General features: G+C 43.6%; 1 protein-coding gene across 3 annotated transcripts in view; it reads right to left on the reverse strand.

The window, feature by feature from the left end:
• Positions 1–1,505: 1,505 nt before the first annotated feature.
• Positions 1,506–17,175, reverse strand: part of CHN1 (chimerin 1) — a 33,043-nt gene continuing 17,373 nt past the window's right edge. Inside the window, exons 3-8 of one of the 3 annotated variants that reach the window (XM_009576181.1) lie at positions 8,390–8,563; positions 7,603–7,680; positions 6,306–6,443; positions 5,195–5,300; positions 2,231–2,433; positions 1,506–1,962 (exon numbers count right to left, since the gene is read on the reverse strand). In XM_009576181.1, coding sequence (XP_009574476.1) covers positions 2,262–2,433; positions 5,195–5,300; positions 6,306–6,443; positions 7,603–7,680; positions 8,390–8,563 — 668 coding nt within the window. In that variant the 3' untranslated portion in view covers positions 1,506–1,962; positions 2,231–2,261. Of the gene's footprint in view, positions 2,434–5,194; positions 5,301–6,305; positions 6,444–7,602; positions 7,681–8,389; positions 8,564–17,175 lie in introns of all 3 variants that reach the window. The other 2 variants (XM_009576180.1, XM_009576182.1) reach the window with 2 other exon arrangements.

Consider the following 17,175-nt stretch of genomic DNA (forward strand, 5'->3'; position numbering starts at 1 on the left):
CCTTCTCCAGACGGTGTTGGCTGCCTGAGAGGAGGGAAAGGGCGAAACCTCCAAGCTGCCCAAGCAGCCTCACTGGGCTGCTCTCCTTTGGGGCTGGCATTAGGAAAGGTGCCCAACGACGGCATCCCCCTAATCCTAGCATCTCATTATGTCTTTCTTCCCCGCAGGTCCCACACTCACTCACTCCTTTCTTCTTTTTCCCTTCTTTTATTGCCAGCCCTTCAAGCTGGGCCTTTTGCCAGTCCTTGCCTCCCCAAGGGCAGCTACGCCACTTTTCCAGGACCTGCTGTTTCATTCTCCCACCTCTTTCCTATCCCTGTTTACCCTGGTTCCTCCACTCTGTTTTGTGCCACGGGGTTCTGCCTTCCTTGATAATTAGACATTTCCACTGTTCATCAAAATAATTAGGCTCTAAAGCATTCCTCGAAGGTTTTGAATTGAATCAATGCACCATTTGCCATTGATCTTCTCTGACGCTAGCATTTTCCCACGCACAAGGCAATGAAGAACGAGAGCCAGGTGGGTGACGCGGAGACACCGTTCGGTCACAAGCAATGCCGCTGCCTCGTCTGCCGCTCCCGGCTGCGGCACTGCCGCCAGAAACCCCAACAGGGGAGGGGGCGGTTAGAGTGGGGAGGATTACAGCACAGAGAATTCTAATAACGCCAAACCAAACTCCCTGGCAACACCATTTTTTTGGTCAGAAATTGTAGAAATGGAGGAATTAACGCTTGTAAGGGCTGCAAACGTTCCCAGCGTGAAACTCCAGGTGCACCCGCCCAGGGACAGCTGCTCCTCAGGGGCGGACGTTTCTGCCATGCTAGGAAGCGCTCCTGGGGACAGACCGTCGATGGATGGAGCGTGTCCATCAGAGGGGCCAGAGCAAGGCTGATGACAAGTGATTTTTTACGCATTGCTTTATCAGAGCGAACAGAGAAATTGTTTATAAGTTTTGGTAATTTTCCTTTTAATGGCGTCATGGTTGAACTCCAGTAGGCAGCTAAGAAACGTCCGCAGGGCAGGCCAAAGCGTCTGCACCAGCAAACTTTAAGCTTTTGCACTTTAAGCGCAAAGCAAGTGCTCTGTGATGTCTTTGCATTCGAAATTCAGCGGTGTATCCATCTACTCTGGGCAGCTACAACTGCATAATGGTAAACTGCAATTCCAGTTCGTATATCGGTAATTATAACAGTATTTACATAAAATATGAAGAAGTAGATGGCTTGACAATACTTTTTTGTTTGTTTAAGAGTTCTGAAGCATTCTTGAGAGGCATCTTGGACAATGAAGAAAGAAGTTTTCAAACTAAAGAGGAATTTGTGGAAATTTTCGCAAAGCGTCAGGCTCCAAAGTATTTAGATCAGAATAGTCTTGTCAAAACCGGTAAAACTCTAACTCACTTCTTTTAAATCAGAGGTTGTTCAGTGTTAAAGTGCCAATGTAAAAAGTGAAAAAACCCAGTATTTTTGAAACATGTTCGTTAAGTAAAAATAAATAGCTTAATGTTAGAGTTCTAAAAGCAAAATTTAATAAATTAATATATGCATGCCAGATAAAAATACAAAATTACAATTGAAATAGCAATAATAATAAAGGAACACTGCTCAGCATTGCAGATTTCACTGCAACCACCATAAACATCATGGAGAATTACTTAAAGTAACATTTAAAGTACACATTTTGTTTCTGTTAAAAACAAATTACTATATGATGAAAAAACTGAAAGAAACCCAAGAAGAAATCAGCCCCCAAAAGTGGCAGAGAACGTATGAAATGTCAATAAACTGCCAGAGGCTCCATTTCACATAAGTCGGCCTTCTTTTTAGTATCAGAAACCAATTACATAGAACATAAAAGCAAATTCACAACAGGTTTACACGGAGAAACATGCTGAATTACAATCACAAACTATCCAGAACAAAGATGCTGCACCAGTTCAGTTGTTTTCTTCATGGAATGAGTCTCACCAGAACAGGGAGAACAGGGAGCAAATCATGCAACAGCTTTAGGCTTTTTGTTTTTTATTTTAACATGATAAACACCCAGGATTACTAGTACTGGAAAGTATGTGTTAACCTTTTTCAACATCAGCTGAATGGCACTACAGAAACGACAAAGAGTTCCTTCATTTTTATCCTGAATACATCGAAAGCTCTAGCAAATATGGAATTCAGTGACAAGAGCCATTAAATTACTTTAAAATATTCCTTCATCCATAGAACACTGTTGCTTCCTTTTTTATTACAAAACCCCCAAAATACTCAAAATAAAATGTCTTCATTTTTTATAAGCATCTCCACCACAAGTCTCTGATAACGGATGTCATTCAACGCAGCCATCGCATCCAGTTCTGGCGCTCTCATAAGAGTTGGTCCAAAAACTATGCCCAGATTCTCTGCACTCATCAGATTTTCCTTTTCATGGAGCGTTACTCTGTAAAAAAAGGACAGTGTTTTTCACATTCCTGCGATGCCAAACTATGTCTGCATATGCTTGAAAACCTGGGAAACTGGACAGAAATGTTTGCCTCTCCCCAAAGCCTGGGAGAGGCTGCCGTTTCCTCCTACCACGCACACAGACCACGTTTCCTTGCAGGAGGGGTTGGTACTCCGCGGCGAGGGAGGGGGCTGAGGGGTGAATTCAGACAAATCGGAACAATTTTGCTTTTGCTCTTTACAGCGGCACCATTCGGAGGCCGTTCCTATGGGGAGCAGACCGTGTTTGTTATTACGTTAGCAGTTTTATGGTCACTAGAGATGTGCTATTGTGCCCACCCAGGTGGGATGCTGCCCAGGTTCCCCTGTGGCATGGCTCCACGTGGTCACACTGTGCCTCTCTCGTGTGTACGACCGCAGTGGGGATGAAACACATCACATGTGAATTCCCTGCCTTTAGGCACTACAGGCTAACCCTGCTAAGCTGTACGCCTGGTTCCTCTTCAAGACAAATTATGTCCTGTGGCGTGTACTCAAAAGAAAGTCAATCATCGCTTTGGCGCAGCTTTGAAACCGCCAGGGTCTCACTGTAACCTCATTTGCACGGCAGTCTGAGCAGGTCATTAAACCTGTGCTCTGACAGGCCCTCTTCCACCCTTCCCTCTTCTGGGGTCCTTAGCAGCTGCCAGACAGCCGAGCCCCCAGCTCCGGGAAGCCTCCCGCCGCCTGGTTCCCATCTGCAGAGGAGGAGGAGGCGGGGAGGCCACGTTTTGCTGCTCCGCAGGAATCCGACCTGCTCCAAGCTGTGGGCTGAGGCCCTGCTGCGGGGCAGCTTTGCAGGCCACCTCCAGAAATGTAATTTGCCCAAGAATTAGACCTGCAGCAGAGGCACTGCTGGGGCTATTGCAGAAAAAATGTCTGCTCAGCAAATGCCAGAATGGTCACTGCTGCCCAACCGCGATGGGCTCCAGGGTCATGGGATGGTACGTGATGTGGGCTCAGGGGCAGCTTGTGCTCTCCTGTGCTGCTCTGCCTCAGCGTGGAGAACATAGGGTCCCGCTCGGGGGGGGCGGGAGGAGGACAGCCTGCCTGGGGTATCCTGACACTGAGTGCGCCCATCGCTGCTGCCCACTGCAACGGATGCAGCAGACACAAACGTGCCTCGAACCCTAAGCTTCTACCTTGGTTTATCCTGGTGAATTGCTTCGCTCAAGAAAACAAATTTAGATTATGCAAATGTTTTAATACACACTATGGTTTAAAGAATCCATAAGGATTCTCAGAAACAACTAAGAATCCAGGGACAGCAACTGAAAAAGTCTGGCTACATTATTTCTCTTTTCACCACTATGGCATCTTGCGTTGCACGAAGAAATCCTTTGGTATATAGAAAAAAATTTCAAGATTTTTCTTCCTTCTTTTCCCCTTCTGCCTTAATTTTCATTTTGAAACAAATCAGACTGATGTTTCCAAGCTGCTGTGTCTTCAGTTTGTATTTATTCCAGATAAAGGAGCTACGTCTGACTACCTGAACTCAGCAGCAAGACAACAGCCTGTCGAGCACCACAACTCTTTTTAGCAAATGTATTAAGTTCAAAAATGAGTGAATTTTGTCACCCTTCTACCTTATCATTCAGCTATACCAGAAATATGATGTGCAAAAGCAACTTGCTAACTACAGCAGCAACAGCTGCTCTCGAACAGGGTAAGGAAAAATTAACTTCACACTTCACAAGCAGTAAGGTGGATTTTTTTTGTTCCCAAGTCTCTCATCCCTGTGTCTGTTCTAAAACATCCATTAGAAATGTCATTGAAATAAATGGACAAATCAGGCAGAAGCCTTGCAGCTGAATTTTGCCTGAGGCACTCAGCAGAGTTGACATATTCCTACTTGTAGAACTATAAAAGGAAAATAAAAATAAAAGAGCTTAAAATAAAGTCTTTTTCTAAGGAAAGGGAATGATTCTTATATATTGACAGTAAGTTCATGTTACTTGAGAAACTAAAATGGATACCCTAAATGCCACATTGATTTTTTCCCTACTTTCCTGAAAGAAATAGAACCTGTGCTGTTGTACTGGATATTCATCTGTCAGTCCCTCTGTGACAATTTTTCAGCCTACTGACTGAAACTTCAGTCATATCTGGGGGAGAAGGAGAAACCTCAGACGGAATTTGTGCTCCTACGTTTTTGAGAAGGTGGCAGGTGGAATGAGGGGCTCTACGCTGATGAGGAATGACTGGCAGACCTCACCAGACGTCTGGCCGGAGGGCCAATTAACACTTTGCCTAATCAGCGTCAGCTCAAGCCTAGTGTGTGTCATCTTTTTTAGGGTGTCAGGGATGACCAGAAAAAGCAGGGATGACCAGGGATGAGCAGAAAAAGACACTGATCTATAGCCATTAAGCTGTATTAGTTCCTTGCCCAGGAAGTGACTTATTACTCCTACGGGTGCTAAAGGCTTTTTTTGCCATAAATATTCACTGTAATCTTAAATGTAGTGCAAATTTGTTAAGGCAGGTGACTTTTGTGCTTCAAAACTCTGTTTTTTTGACTTATGTCCTTCAAGTACTTCGTGAGTGCTTTAAGTGGGATAAAAACCAGTGTTTGGGTATTCGCTGTTGTGCAGACTATAATTCCCTGCTGCAGTCCATCTCCAGGATTTGGTGGGTCTTGCCCAGACTTTTCTGGAGGTCCTAACATGGTCTTTGCTAAAAATGAGTTTAGCTTAGAGTTCTCTCCAGCTAGCCCACCTTACCTCTTCAGATGTGCCATGAGATACCGTAATGTTTCACAGTGTGCAGGCGGCAGCAGTTTCAGCGCCTCATGGAGAATTTCCAGCTGTTCATCCGGATCGGTGGTTTCTGAAACACAGAAGTTCAACTGTCACCACGTATACAGCCAGAATCCGTGCACAGAAGAACAGGAACGGTGGCCTGCAGAGGAGATAGGGTCTCACAGCTCTGCTGGATTACTGATTTCCAGAACCTCTCCAAGCCTTATAGTGGAAGATTTGGCTGTCCAAAGAGGTACTTAGAGCACAGTCAGGGTGTGATTGGTTTTGGACAAAGAAAACTCCCCAAAGCAAACTGCAATCCACTGAAAGATTCCCTGCAGCCTACTAAAAAAACCTCCCCTGGCAATCCTTGCTGACTGGACTAGTTTTGCACAAATACAGCAGAAGGTACTGGGAACTTTGCCATCAGCATCTTTGGCTGTGTCCACACTCCTTGGAAAGAGCTTTCTCCAGAGGAGCGGTAAGCCCAGCATCCGGCCCTTGTTTTCTACCCACGGCTACCTCACACCTTTCCAGGTGTGGCTGGTGTGACTGCTACACTGCAGAGGTGCTGCAGGCAGCCAGGACACTTGAGAGAGATGTTCCAGCTGGGCGTACTGCTGTGCTTGCAGACTCACTGTCTGCGAGGCCAGCCTTGAAGGTGGCTTTAGGATGAGCGCTTATCAGCTTGTAAAAACACTCAAAATGGACACCTCTAGAAATAGATGACTTCTTATCTTATTTCTAAACATTTTCATTAATCACCTTCTTTCTGGCAACACAAAACCAACAGACTTTAAATGTCACTGTCAAGTACTAGGGATTCATGCAAGACATAAAAAGCAATGTAATCCGTAATGTGTGATGAAAAGGAAGCATTCCTGGTGACAAAGGCTGAGAAAAATTTAACCATGATCACGTAGCACCACATGGTCATGTCATAACGTGCAGTGCGTATTTACTTCTGCAATCCTTACTAAATAGGGCAAGGAGGGTAAGATGGGACAGCTACTAAATCAATAGGCAAGTACTGCACAAAAAGAAGAAGAAAAGGATGAGAATGAAAACTAGGAGGAAAATGCGTTATACTTACTTGCAGACTCTATAAACTTTGGGTAGGCATCATACGTGATGAGTGGAATTGGCAAATCCCTGAAGTACAGTTTAAGTGCACCAGTGATAATATTGATATCTTCATACATATTCACAGAAATATCAGCTTTTTCCCCATCTGTGTAGAGAAGGCACTAACATTAAAGCCTTGGAATGTAAACAGATGTAAAACAGCATTCAAAAGAAAAATAGTAACTTGCTTAAGCAAACATTATTAAAAAGGACACAACTACAGATTTTGGCTTTTATAAGCAAAACAGAGAGGTACTGGACTGTGAAGTTCATCATTTCGGGGTGAAAACCTCAAGCATTTTATAAAGAAACCTATCCTTTCTTCGTTTCAAATGATCATAAAAATTGCAGGGTTTTTTTGGGGGAAAAAACCTGCCGGCCTGATCTAGCAGTATCTATCTTGCAGAAATGTGTGGAAGTTTAGCTATTTCTGAACACATTGCGTTGCCAAACACCGCATTTGTCAGCACTGAATGAGAAACCAGGGGAGTCTGGGAAAAAAAGAAAGAAAACCAACTTAGTCCACAGCCTCCTCATTTTATAGGAAAAACATGTGTTCACCATTTAGCTACAGCGTACTACCTACTCCTGACCGCAGCGGACACAGATCCAGAACTTGGCTTCTCCAGCGTATCCCCGCCCTGCTAACGCTGCAGAGGAGGCAGATGTTGTCTGAATAGGTCCAGTCCCCCGGAAAAACAGGAGAGTGAGTTTCCAGCACGGATTTTGGCCTTCATTTCTACTGGGATAAGGGGACTGCAGCTGGAAAGCCTTTAATTTTCCCACTGCCTTTTCTCAGAGAGAAGGGTTTGTTCTCATTGACCTTTCAGACTGTAATAATTCAAACTTTGTTTGCACGATTGTATTCATCTTATTATTTTGGAGCCTTCATCCAGAAAGATGGATTTAAGTTGCACAGCCCTCTTAAGGTACTTCACCACCCGCCCTCTACCCCTCCCCCACCCCCCAGAGCGTAGTTTTACTTGCAAACTAGGGCAGTAGTTCAGAAAGCTTTGTCCTTTCCTATGCACATCATTACCGAAACACAGATACTGATGGAAGGAGAAAAGTAGATTTTGGTAATAAAGGCCAAAGTGAAGCTGATAATGCTTTTCTGATGGGGAGACTCCCCTTCTGCTAGCACAGCCGGCGGACTCCTTCAGCCCACTGATGCAGCGGAGCACGAGACAGACAGGCGCTGAGCAGAAAAACTGTGTATATTTAATACACCAGCACAAAGTTCCAGCAGGCAGGAAAGACTGTACCTCTGTCAAATGCCATTTTGACATCTTCAATGAGATCACTAAATCCTGAGACTCTGTATAGTCCTTCGGAATTCAGACCTACAATGAACATTTTAACAAGATTAAAATTAGTCTTAATTTACAGTTTCCTTCCACCCAGTTCTTCCCTTGCCAGGTTCTTCATTTAACGCAGAAAAAGCAGGCATGTTTTAAAAGCCTTATCAGGCTTTTCTTTCAGAATGAAATCTTACCCTGCCCTTTTAACCCTGACCCTTGCATTAGCTGCCTTGTTATATCAGCACTAAATTATGTTTATACAAACGATTTCAGAGCTGAAGAAACATATTAAACCAATTACAACTGATTTAAAAAAAACCAAAATTAGCATACTTGATGTTCAGTCATTATTTCAGAATGAAAACAAATACTGTAATTCTAGAAAAGGATACTCAGTGTGGGGTAGGGGAAGTGGCAAGAGGAAACTCATCAATACTAACTGCCTTTTTTTAGCACATTCACTTAATTTTTTAAATAAAAATATTACTGGAAAGATAGGTGCCAATATATAACTATAAAGCAGTAATTGTCCATTAAGCAATTTCTAGCAGAATCTATAAAAATTATAAATGGGTATGAACCACGAAATAATGTAAAGTATAATATTAGCTGGGCAGCGTAATTGGCAGTCATAAAATGTCTTGTGCAAATCTGTTTTGAGCAATCATACATTCAGCAGAAACCCAGATGACCCAGATCAATCTAAACGGATTATCAGTAAAGCAACAAAAGTCCATTAACTATGCCTTACCTCTAGATTCAATTTCCCTAATGCACATGTCGACTACCATTGGTCTCTTAGTGAAGTGTGCTTTTACTAGCGTTGTAAGGTCACAGCTGTACACTTTTTTGACATGCTTCAGGTCTGGCTTGCAGTCATTTGGGACCATCTTGGAACATTGCTTGTGCACATTTAAACCACAATCTGAGAGAAAAATGAAAAGACAATTAAGCTGGTGTTTGGTGAAAATGTGTGTCCTGAGGTCAGTACTGCGGAGTGTACGACCAGCTCCTGCAGGATCTGACCTGATCTCGCAACTACTACTTCTGTTGAGACGTCTCAACCATCACATGCACGAGGTAGGGACAGACCTGAAGACAGACAGATTTTCTACCCAAGACATTTCTTCTGTCCCTAGGAGACTTGACACAAAGTGACAAACTTTCCACGTGTTTTTTCGAATCAGGATCTAAGGGTCAATTCTGTTCCCCATCGCTATTATATATGTTGCTATCACGATCTAAACTTTCTTCCCAAGTTGCTGTGGATTTCCTAACACTTACAGTTTTAATGTAGTGCTGGAGTGTGGCACTTGGACACCTCCTGGAGAATATGAAGGTCAGGACTGGGTCTCAGGAGCGCACGTTGGCAAGGCAGCCCCGAGATCTGAACCACTTCAGGGACCCCTACGCTCTTGCCAGGTGTGGCAGCCCTCCCACAGCATTGCTAGTGACAGGGCCCACTCCCCAGCTGGGAGGGGAGCTGAAAAGCAGACGCAGGGGTCACCAAGCTGGTTGGTGGTTTCTTGCTACCGAGCAGTTTACAAAGGACTTTGCTAAGTCACAGCGGCTGCAATGCTGATGCCGTTTCACAGGGTGTTTCTGAAACAAAGTGTTGGCAAGCACCAAAACAATTCTGTTTACTTTAAAAATGACTTAGGGAAAAGTTGTTGTGGTTTTTTTTAAAACATAAACAAACAACACCACAGCTTTATTGTAAACATACTGAGAATGAGATTTAGTTTAAGTGAAACTTAATTGAAATCAGATTACAAAAAAATGTTTCTTCTACCCAAAACCATTCAAAAACGTAATACTCAGGGTTTGGGGAAAAAAAATCTCGGAAAACACCACCAACTATACAGTGAAGATGGGAAGAGCAATACAGTCCCCTTTAAGCTAAGCACACGCTTCAGCCAACACTACCAGGCAGCCTCCCGCACTGCCTGGGGCGCAGGGCAGCCCCCTGTGACTCCATTTTCACTGCCATTCCTCCTGTTTCGCAATGGAGACTCACAGGTGCTTGTGAAGAAATAGCAACCAGCAAGAAAGGCGGCACTTCGCAGTCAGGGTGTTTGCCATGCTCTGACGTGCACTCGGTATACACCGAGACTCCAGTTCTGCAAGCGTTTCTCTATGTTGCTGCATTACCATATGGAGTCCCCTGGATTTCTGTAGAATTAAGGGATGTAGGAGCTTGAAGGATCAATGCCTTGATGAAAAACTGTACTTTCCTCTCCCACTGCAGTACTGAGTATCTGTCTATATATTCTCCTCCTATTTCATACCAATACTTGTATTTTCATTAATGCTCCATAGATTATTTGACTTCGTTCTTTCCAAAACAGTAAACCCCAGAATTCATCGCTAAGTTTAATTTCCACTAAGCCAGCTGCAGCCTGCTGCTAAAAGCACTTTGTTTACTTAACAGGCCTGTAAAGCAACCAGCTTTGTCACTTAGGATCCTCTGTAAAACATCCAAGCTCTGGTTGCAATTAAAGTTCGGCATGTCACCTTCAATCACTCAAAACTCGCACAGATCCCGATCCAGATGAAATGGTTGATTAAAATTCTCTTTAGCTATTTCTGTGCAGGAGCGACCCCCTTCCTTGCGAGGAGCGGTTAACGTGCAAGACAGGGAGCTGTGAATGCTGAATCTCCCACCTGGTTGTGATTCTGGGCTGCGAACCCCACCTTGCGCAAAGCCACGCGATGCGACACCCGGCCCCCCGCAAACAAGCGGTACCGCCGGGGGTACCGTGGGGCCCAGCCTGGTCAGCCTCCGTCGCTTGCTTTGACCCACAGCCCTTTCCTGGGCTCGCCCCAGAAGCTGCTCGTCACAGCTGGCTGTCCCGGGGCCCCAGGCGGTGGCAGGCTCAACTGGTGTCCCTCCAGGCGTGGAGAAGTTCAGTTTGGTCACTTGGGTTCCTTCGGTGTTTGCTCTGTTGCCTCATTTGTGACAGAGAGGGGATAGTGACAGCCAAAGCACTTGCCTTCCCCTGACCATTTATCTAAACCCCGCATTTAACCAAGTGCTCTAAGACCCCTAGTTGGAAGGTGCCTGACCACACAACCTCTCCACGCACAGCACCCACCCTACCTGCGGTTCTGGGGTGCGGAACGAAGAAACTCTGAGCACGCCAGCCAGTGCAGGCATGGGGAGCTCCACCTACGCTTCAAATATCTATCACCAGCGCTACCTTTTCTTTGAACTTTGAGAAATCAGGTCCCTCCGTGCTTTAAATAGGGAACCCAAATTCACTGGAAACATGTGACCTAAATCCGTTAGTGTCTCAGTGCTTCAGCTGAGCTGTAACATGGGAAGGAGAAGCCATTCTTGCCTCCTCTGGGTCTTGTAGAAACAGATTCATTAAATGTTTGTGGAAATACAGAGGAGAAATTACTCATCTTTGGTGTAAGGTTTGAATGCTGCACCATTAATAAGACCAATGGCTACACTTTTAACAAGACGACAAAATACTGAGTAGGTATTATTAAGCAAGTACCATCCATTCTGCTTTCAGAAGAAGGATGAAGTTGTGAAGTAAAAATAATAAGTAGCCAAATAATTAGAGGCAACATCTTAACGCACACACAGAAGGGAAGCAAAGTAAGACCACATAGGAAATCTTAATTCTTGATTTCCTTTATTTCGAAACCCTAACTTTGCAATAATAGTATTTACAAATGCAAATATAATTATTACACATAGAATTCCTGCAATTGCTGCAAGAAGCACCTATTCCAACATGTGCAAAACGGTCTAGCATGTCTGTCAAAAATGATGTCTACAAGACTGGAATGGCAGCGTCTCGCTCATGAGAACTCACTAGCAATTTTGTCAGTGCGAATTAGCTGCTTCACACAGACAGCAATACAGCTCAGAGTTATGTTTCTGAGAATCCAAGGATAACTAAGACTAAAATATACAAAAAAAAGGAAAACCATGCTTCCAAGTATCTTATACTTCACTTAAACAATTATCACATTCACGGAGATCATCCTAATTATACTTATATACAAGAAAGTTTCGTTTCATTTCATTAAAATATCTAATTTACAGAGATGTTTTCAATGTGAAAATCTTGCTTCTGAAAATAATTGTGTTATTGCTAATCCCACAGATTCAAATGGGCTTTGGATCTGACCTCATTAATAACAGAATAATAATTACAAATGCAAAAGTCAATTTTCCTCCTCGCTCATTTGTTTTTCCTTTGCGTTTGATTAGACTTTATGTACCATCCCACTGCTTAAGGGCTTACAAACACTCCTGAGAAACATTTAAAACCTAGAAATATTTCAGATACTTAATGCTTAGAAAATGCATGAGCACCAGGTTCAATATTATTGGGCTGTGTGGTATCCTCCTAGCAACCAAGGCCCTTTTACCTCTTAAGTAAGTGTAGGAGAGCACCTCGCTTTAGCAATTCTGCATCAATATATACTTCTAGAGGATTTCAGTGAATTTGCAACAGAAAAATTGTATTTTTTCCAATAAAGAAGCCAATACTCACCAGCACCATGCTTCTTACCAGGTGGGCCCCTCTCCTGAGCTAACAATACTTTGTGAAAGGCAGCACAGCCATGGCTCAGTCACCAGCCTCTGGTTCAGGTGATAACCAGAGCCACGCATGGATGAAGGACGACCGTCTGTCTTGCTAACTCCAACAAGGTAAAAGGCACACGAGGAGGTCAGCCCTCCTCTCCACTGAGCACTGGGAATGTGCCAACCTTCTACTCTATACTCAGCTTACTTGTTAGTACTAAAAGACAGGAATTACGCTGCAAATTGCATATTATTAAATAAAAATGCCCTCTGTTCTCATTGCAGATGCTTCATGAATGCTTTGAAACCCATTATTTTAGAATCAACTAGGAAGGAACAAGAAAGCCGAGTCCTGAATCTCTGTCAGTTGCCACGTGGTGAAGCTTTAGGACTGCTTGCCTTGTTCACACATGAGCTTCATGATTTGGCTGGGTTTGTTAAGACCAAGAGGATTCAATTGATTTCAAATTTATGATCTATTTACATTTGGTTATATCAAAATAAATCCAGAATAGCTAAGCTGGCGTTAGCAGCTTTACTCCAGATCTAAAGTAACCAGGAGCCTTATCTGTTTCTTACAGAAGTTCATCAGAGCTTATCTGCTGGCTGGCTATACAAATTGGAGAGAAAAATCCCCTTAATGCATCGCATCTGCTGATAAATCCTATAATAATACAGGACAGATTTTGAAGATGCAGTCATGAACCCTTGCAGGTCAATAGGAAAACTTCTGCTGACTTCAGTTAACCAGAATTTCACCTTATACAGAGATGATTTGTCAGGACTAGAATTGTGAGTCTCGCATACTATTCCTTGTCACAGTGCTGTCAAACTGTAGCCACCTTTCAAACATACCAAATGTGACCAAAAAAATGCAGTCATGAATTCAAGAGTTTATAGGAAGTTTGGAAATTTAGGAAAAAAAAAAAAAGAGTAATTTTAGATGACAGGTTTAAAAGTCTGTGATAAGCTGCCCTGACTTTAATAGCATATTGGTCTAGGAGTTCAGGTAGGCTGTGACATGACTTCTATGAGAGGTATTAAATTTAAAACCAGCTTGACAATATACTTTCCTATGATACCTAGAAAAAGGTTTGGTAGTGTTTTAGAAACAGCTAATACTGATGTTAGTCCACTGGGCTGAAAGAACAAATAACATGTTCATATTAATGCATAAGCAGAGCCAAAAGATGTATGTACATTATTACCACCCCATGAGCACACATTATAAATATTTGCAGAGACTAAAATATACTCAGCTGTCGCTTTTTGTTATACTGCTGATTTGATTTTAGTCAGTTTTTGATTTCCTTCGGTTTATGATTTACTGGCTAACATGGCTGCTGATCACGCTCCATTGGAACGATACCGTATGCTACATACATCACTCTAATTATATTTTTGAATTACCCCAAAGAAAATTTATGCATTTGTCACTCTGAGGAGCAGCTTTAAGAGCTAAAAGGTAGATTTACATTATCTGCAAAAAGTTCTGAAAGACTCTGCAGAGGTTTATGGTAAGCGTGGGAGGGTGGGAAGCACGGAGCTGGGGCGCTGGCACCACGCGTTGCCTTGGGCAGGTCCACTGCAGTACCTGCCAGATGGGATAACACCGCTGCCTTTGATAAGCTGACATACGAAGACGACAGGTTCTACACAAGCACAAAATATTGGCTTTGTTACTTTTGCAAGGGTGAAAAGGTTAGAAAGGAATTTGCTCTCATAAATCAACCATGAGCTAGTAGCTTTCCTTTAATAATTTAATGCTCTTTTCTGTAGCAGAGGAGGCAATGCTTTCTATTCCCTCAGATGCAATGTGTGCAAACACGCACGTGAATGTAGCAACCCCACTGGCCTCATGTGCTGCACTCTGTGCTTCCAAGCACAAGGCAGGGGGCTGCCATGAAGGTCTGCCCTCTTCCTCCTCCTCGGCAAAGCTGTTCCAGCCCGGGTGGCAACGCTGGAGCTGCTACACTGCCTTATGTACATGCCATTTGTTAACGTGCAATGCACATCTGGAAGCAACCTTGGGCCCAGCAGAGTCTTAAGCCACTTTATTAAGCAGCGCCATGGCAAAAATTGCTTCCAAACATATGTGTATGCTCCCCCAAACCTGCTGTCATCCATACTACTATATCATGCACTGTAGGGTACATTATTCTTTAGGAAGGAATTTCTAGAGGCAGCTAGTTACGGGGCAACAAAATTACCCAATACTACAGAAAAATCAGGGCTTATGAAACAAAAAGAAAAAAAGCCCATCCAACAAGCCAATCCCCCCTTATCCCAAATCAAAAGAACACATAGGTCTGTGCCTCCAAAAGCTGGTTGGAAAACACAGGTGAAATGTTCTTTCAGCAGAACACGTTTGGTGGTGATGGTTTTATTTTATGGAAGTTTTGAAAGATCACAGACAGTTTGTTCAAAAACTTCGCTGGCTTCCTGCCACGACACCTGCCTACCTCCTCGACAGCTCCCCTGATGGGCCGCTGGCTTGCTCAAGGCTTCCAGGTCTGTGTGGGCTTGGAGATAAAGCTGCCTGTAGGACTTACAGTTTCAAGAATATATAGCTCCAGAATAGCTTCCCCATGGGAACGGCTCTGAAGCAAGGCTCCGCTGCCTGATTAGCATTTCAAAATTTTGGAGCTCATTCCTCACAGGAACACCACCAGATCCTGAGCTGGTGGAACAGCCTGTTAGGCAGCGCGCATCTCCTTCAACAGCATCACCACCTGCCTGAGGTGGGCTGGGACTGTTCTCCAAACAGCCCTGACCTCTGTGGCTTTGATTTGCTCTTGTCCCCTTTTCAGGCTGACTGTCCATGCCCTACACGGCCAGGGAAACAAGCAGAATCTGGGTACACATATCAGAAGAAACTTGGATATGTTTTTAAGGTACAGGTGTGGGCAGAATGGGAGCTTATCGTGACTGAGGCATGCAAATACCTTGAGAGCACACCTTGCCTTCCCCTTTGCTGAGTTACTGTCACAAGAGCATCAGTCGTTTCTTCCAGGCACTAAAAGCACAAGCATTGTGCCTGCACAACTAATGCCCGAAGATGGGCAGGCTCCTTTGTGGTCTCCTTCATCCTTGCACACCAGTGGAGCAACATAGGGTTGTCCAACACAAGGGATTTAATAGCAAGGCAAAAAAAACAGCAAAGGAAATGGGGCAGTTGGACATTTTTCAATTGCTGGAGAAGGAAACGGATGAAATGGGGAAATTAAACACTTAAGCAGTAATTCACAAAACAATCCTGCTTTAAGACTGTACTTTAACTTTTCTGAAAACAAACTCCTGGGGCTTACTGCAGACAGGGCTGGCAGCAATATTGCTTGGGCTTAGCCAGTGGCAGCTGGTTGCCCCCACACCGATAGTTCAGCTGCGAGTTTATTTCTATCAGTTCTTCAGAGAGAAGTTACCTACTCCAAGGGAAACAAAAGAGAGGCAACTGCTACATGGGTGGCAGGCTGAGATAGTTCAGAGCAAATCTATCAAGGCAGCAGAAATGGTGCTCCACATACAGCCTCAGAGGGTGGTGCTGCCTGGTGTTACAAGGAGCGGCCCAAAACACTATCAAAAGCATCTAGTGAAATAAGGTCAAAAAAATTATCTTTTCTTTAAGATAAGCTAATTAATGCTCTTAAACCAGCCTGTTCCAAAAAATCTTCTGATTAAATCACTTATTCATCACGAACAACAAGTAAAAGGGTACAGAGGAAGGAACAGATTATACAGTAACTTAAACAGTTCTGATGGGCTGGGGAAGGGGACAGGACACACGCAGCAGCTTGACAAGTCTACCAGTCTGCTTGTCTACATGTCTACTCAGATAGTGCACTAACAGCATCGTTAATGCCATGCTCGAGTCTCTGATAACACACACTATTCTCCACTAATGCTACCAGGTGTTACGTGTTTGTATCATTCATAAAATGAACTCCCTGGCGCTTATCTGCAAATTTTCTTTTGATGTTGTTATAGTTTCTCTCCTGAACGCATTCTGGGCAACGGGATGAGCCCTGTGAGCACAGGGGAGCCTTACATAGGAGGAACGTAATTAAGAATACATTTTTCATGCACTGGATTTTGAGCTGGGGTAAACTCTTGTTAGGTTCTGCTGAGCTTCACTGTTTACACAAGCTGGTGGCATTGTAATTTCAAACACTTCTTCAGTCATTTCTACTTATGGCAAAAGCCTGCAGGAAAGCACATTGGAGATGGAGCACACCATCAGAAAAGGCAAATTCCTTGCATACAGATGAGTCTTCATCTCACAAAAATTTTAAGGGCCTGTGGCTAGGATGCAAAAATTGGAAGCACAACCCTCCGAGGCAGTAGGGCAGATGTCTATTATAAGGATTCACTCTAAGGAAGCAAATCTGTCTTTAAAGAAGTTGATGGAGTAAAGATCAAATTTCAGAGAATAAAATTTAAGGAAAAATAAATTATTCCTCTTTTGCTCTGGATATACCACCACCAGAAGTCAGACTAAGTCCACCAATTCATTTCCTACAGAATCCAAATCCTGGACATCACCCTAGGTCTTAATTTTGAAAGATGATAAAGTTTTCCCATGTTTGGTGGCTTGCATTAATCCCGAAACCTCTGTAGTCAAGATGACAGCCAGCATCTTTCTTCAACCAATAACCATCCTTCAAGTGGCAAACACAGTGCCTACATTTACCTCTCATCTTTATCAAAGGGAAAAGATGTCTGCCAAGATGGGGAACCCATCTTCCAGGGGTTAATCATACATGAGTGTACCTGACAAAATATTGAACACACTCAAGGATGTATTTTGGTGGAGAGGGACACGTTCAGTCATACTGGGCTGCACCAAAGCATGAGTCAAGGCAGTTCAAGTTGCTAAGGCATCCTCATTGGTTGCTACGCCATGTGTTTGGTTCTGGTTCATTATTTTTCAAAGGAGTGGCTTGTTTGTGTAACAAAAACTAATCTATCAGCCATTAGAAATAAAGTTCCAC

The sequence above is a fragment of the Fulmarus glacialis genome, unplaced genomic scaffold, assembly GCF_000690835.1.
Source record: "Fulmarus glacialis isolate BGI_N327 unplaced genomic scaffold, ASM69083v1 scaffold17864, whole genome shotgun sequence".
Classification (NCBI taxonomy): Eukaryota; Metazoa; Chordata; class Aves; order Procellariiformes; family Procellariidae; genus Fulmarus; species Fulmarus glacialis.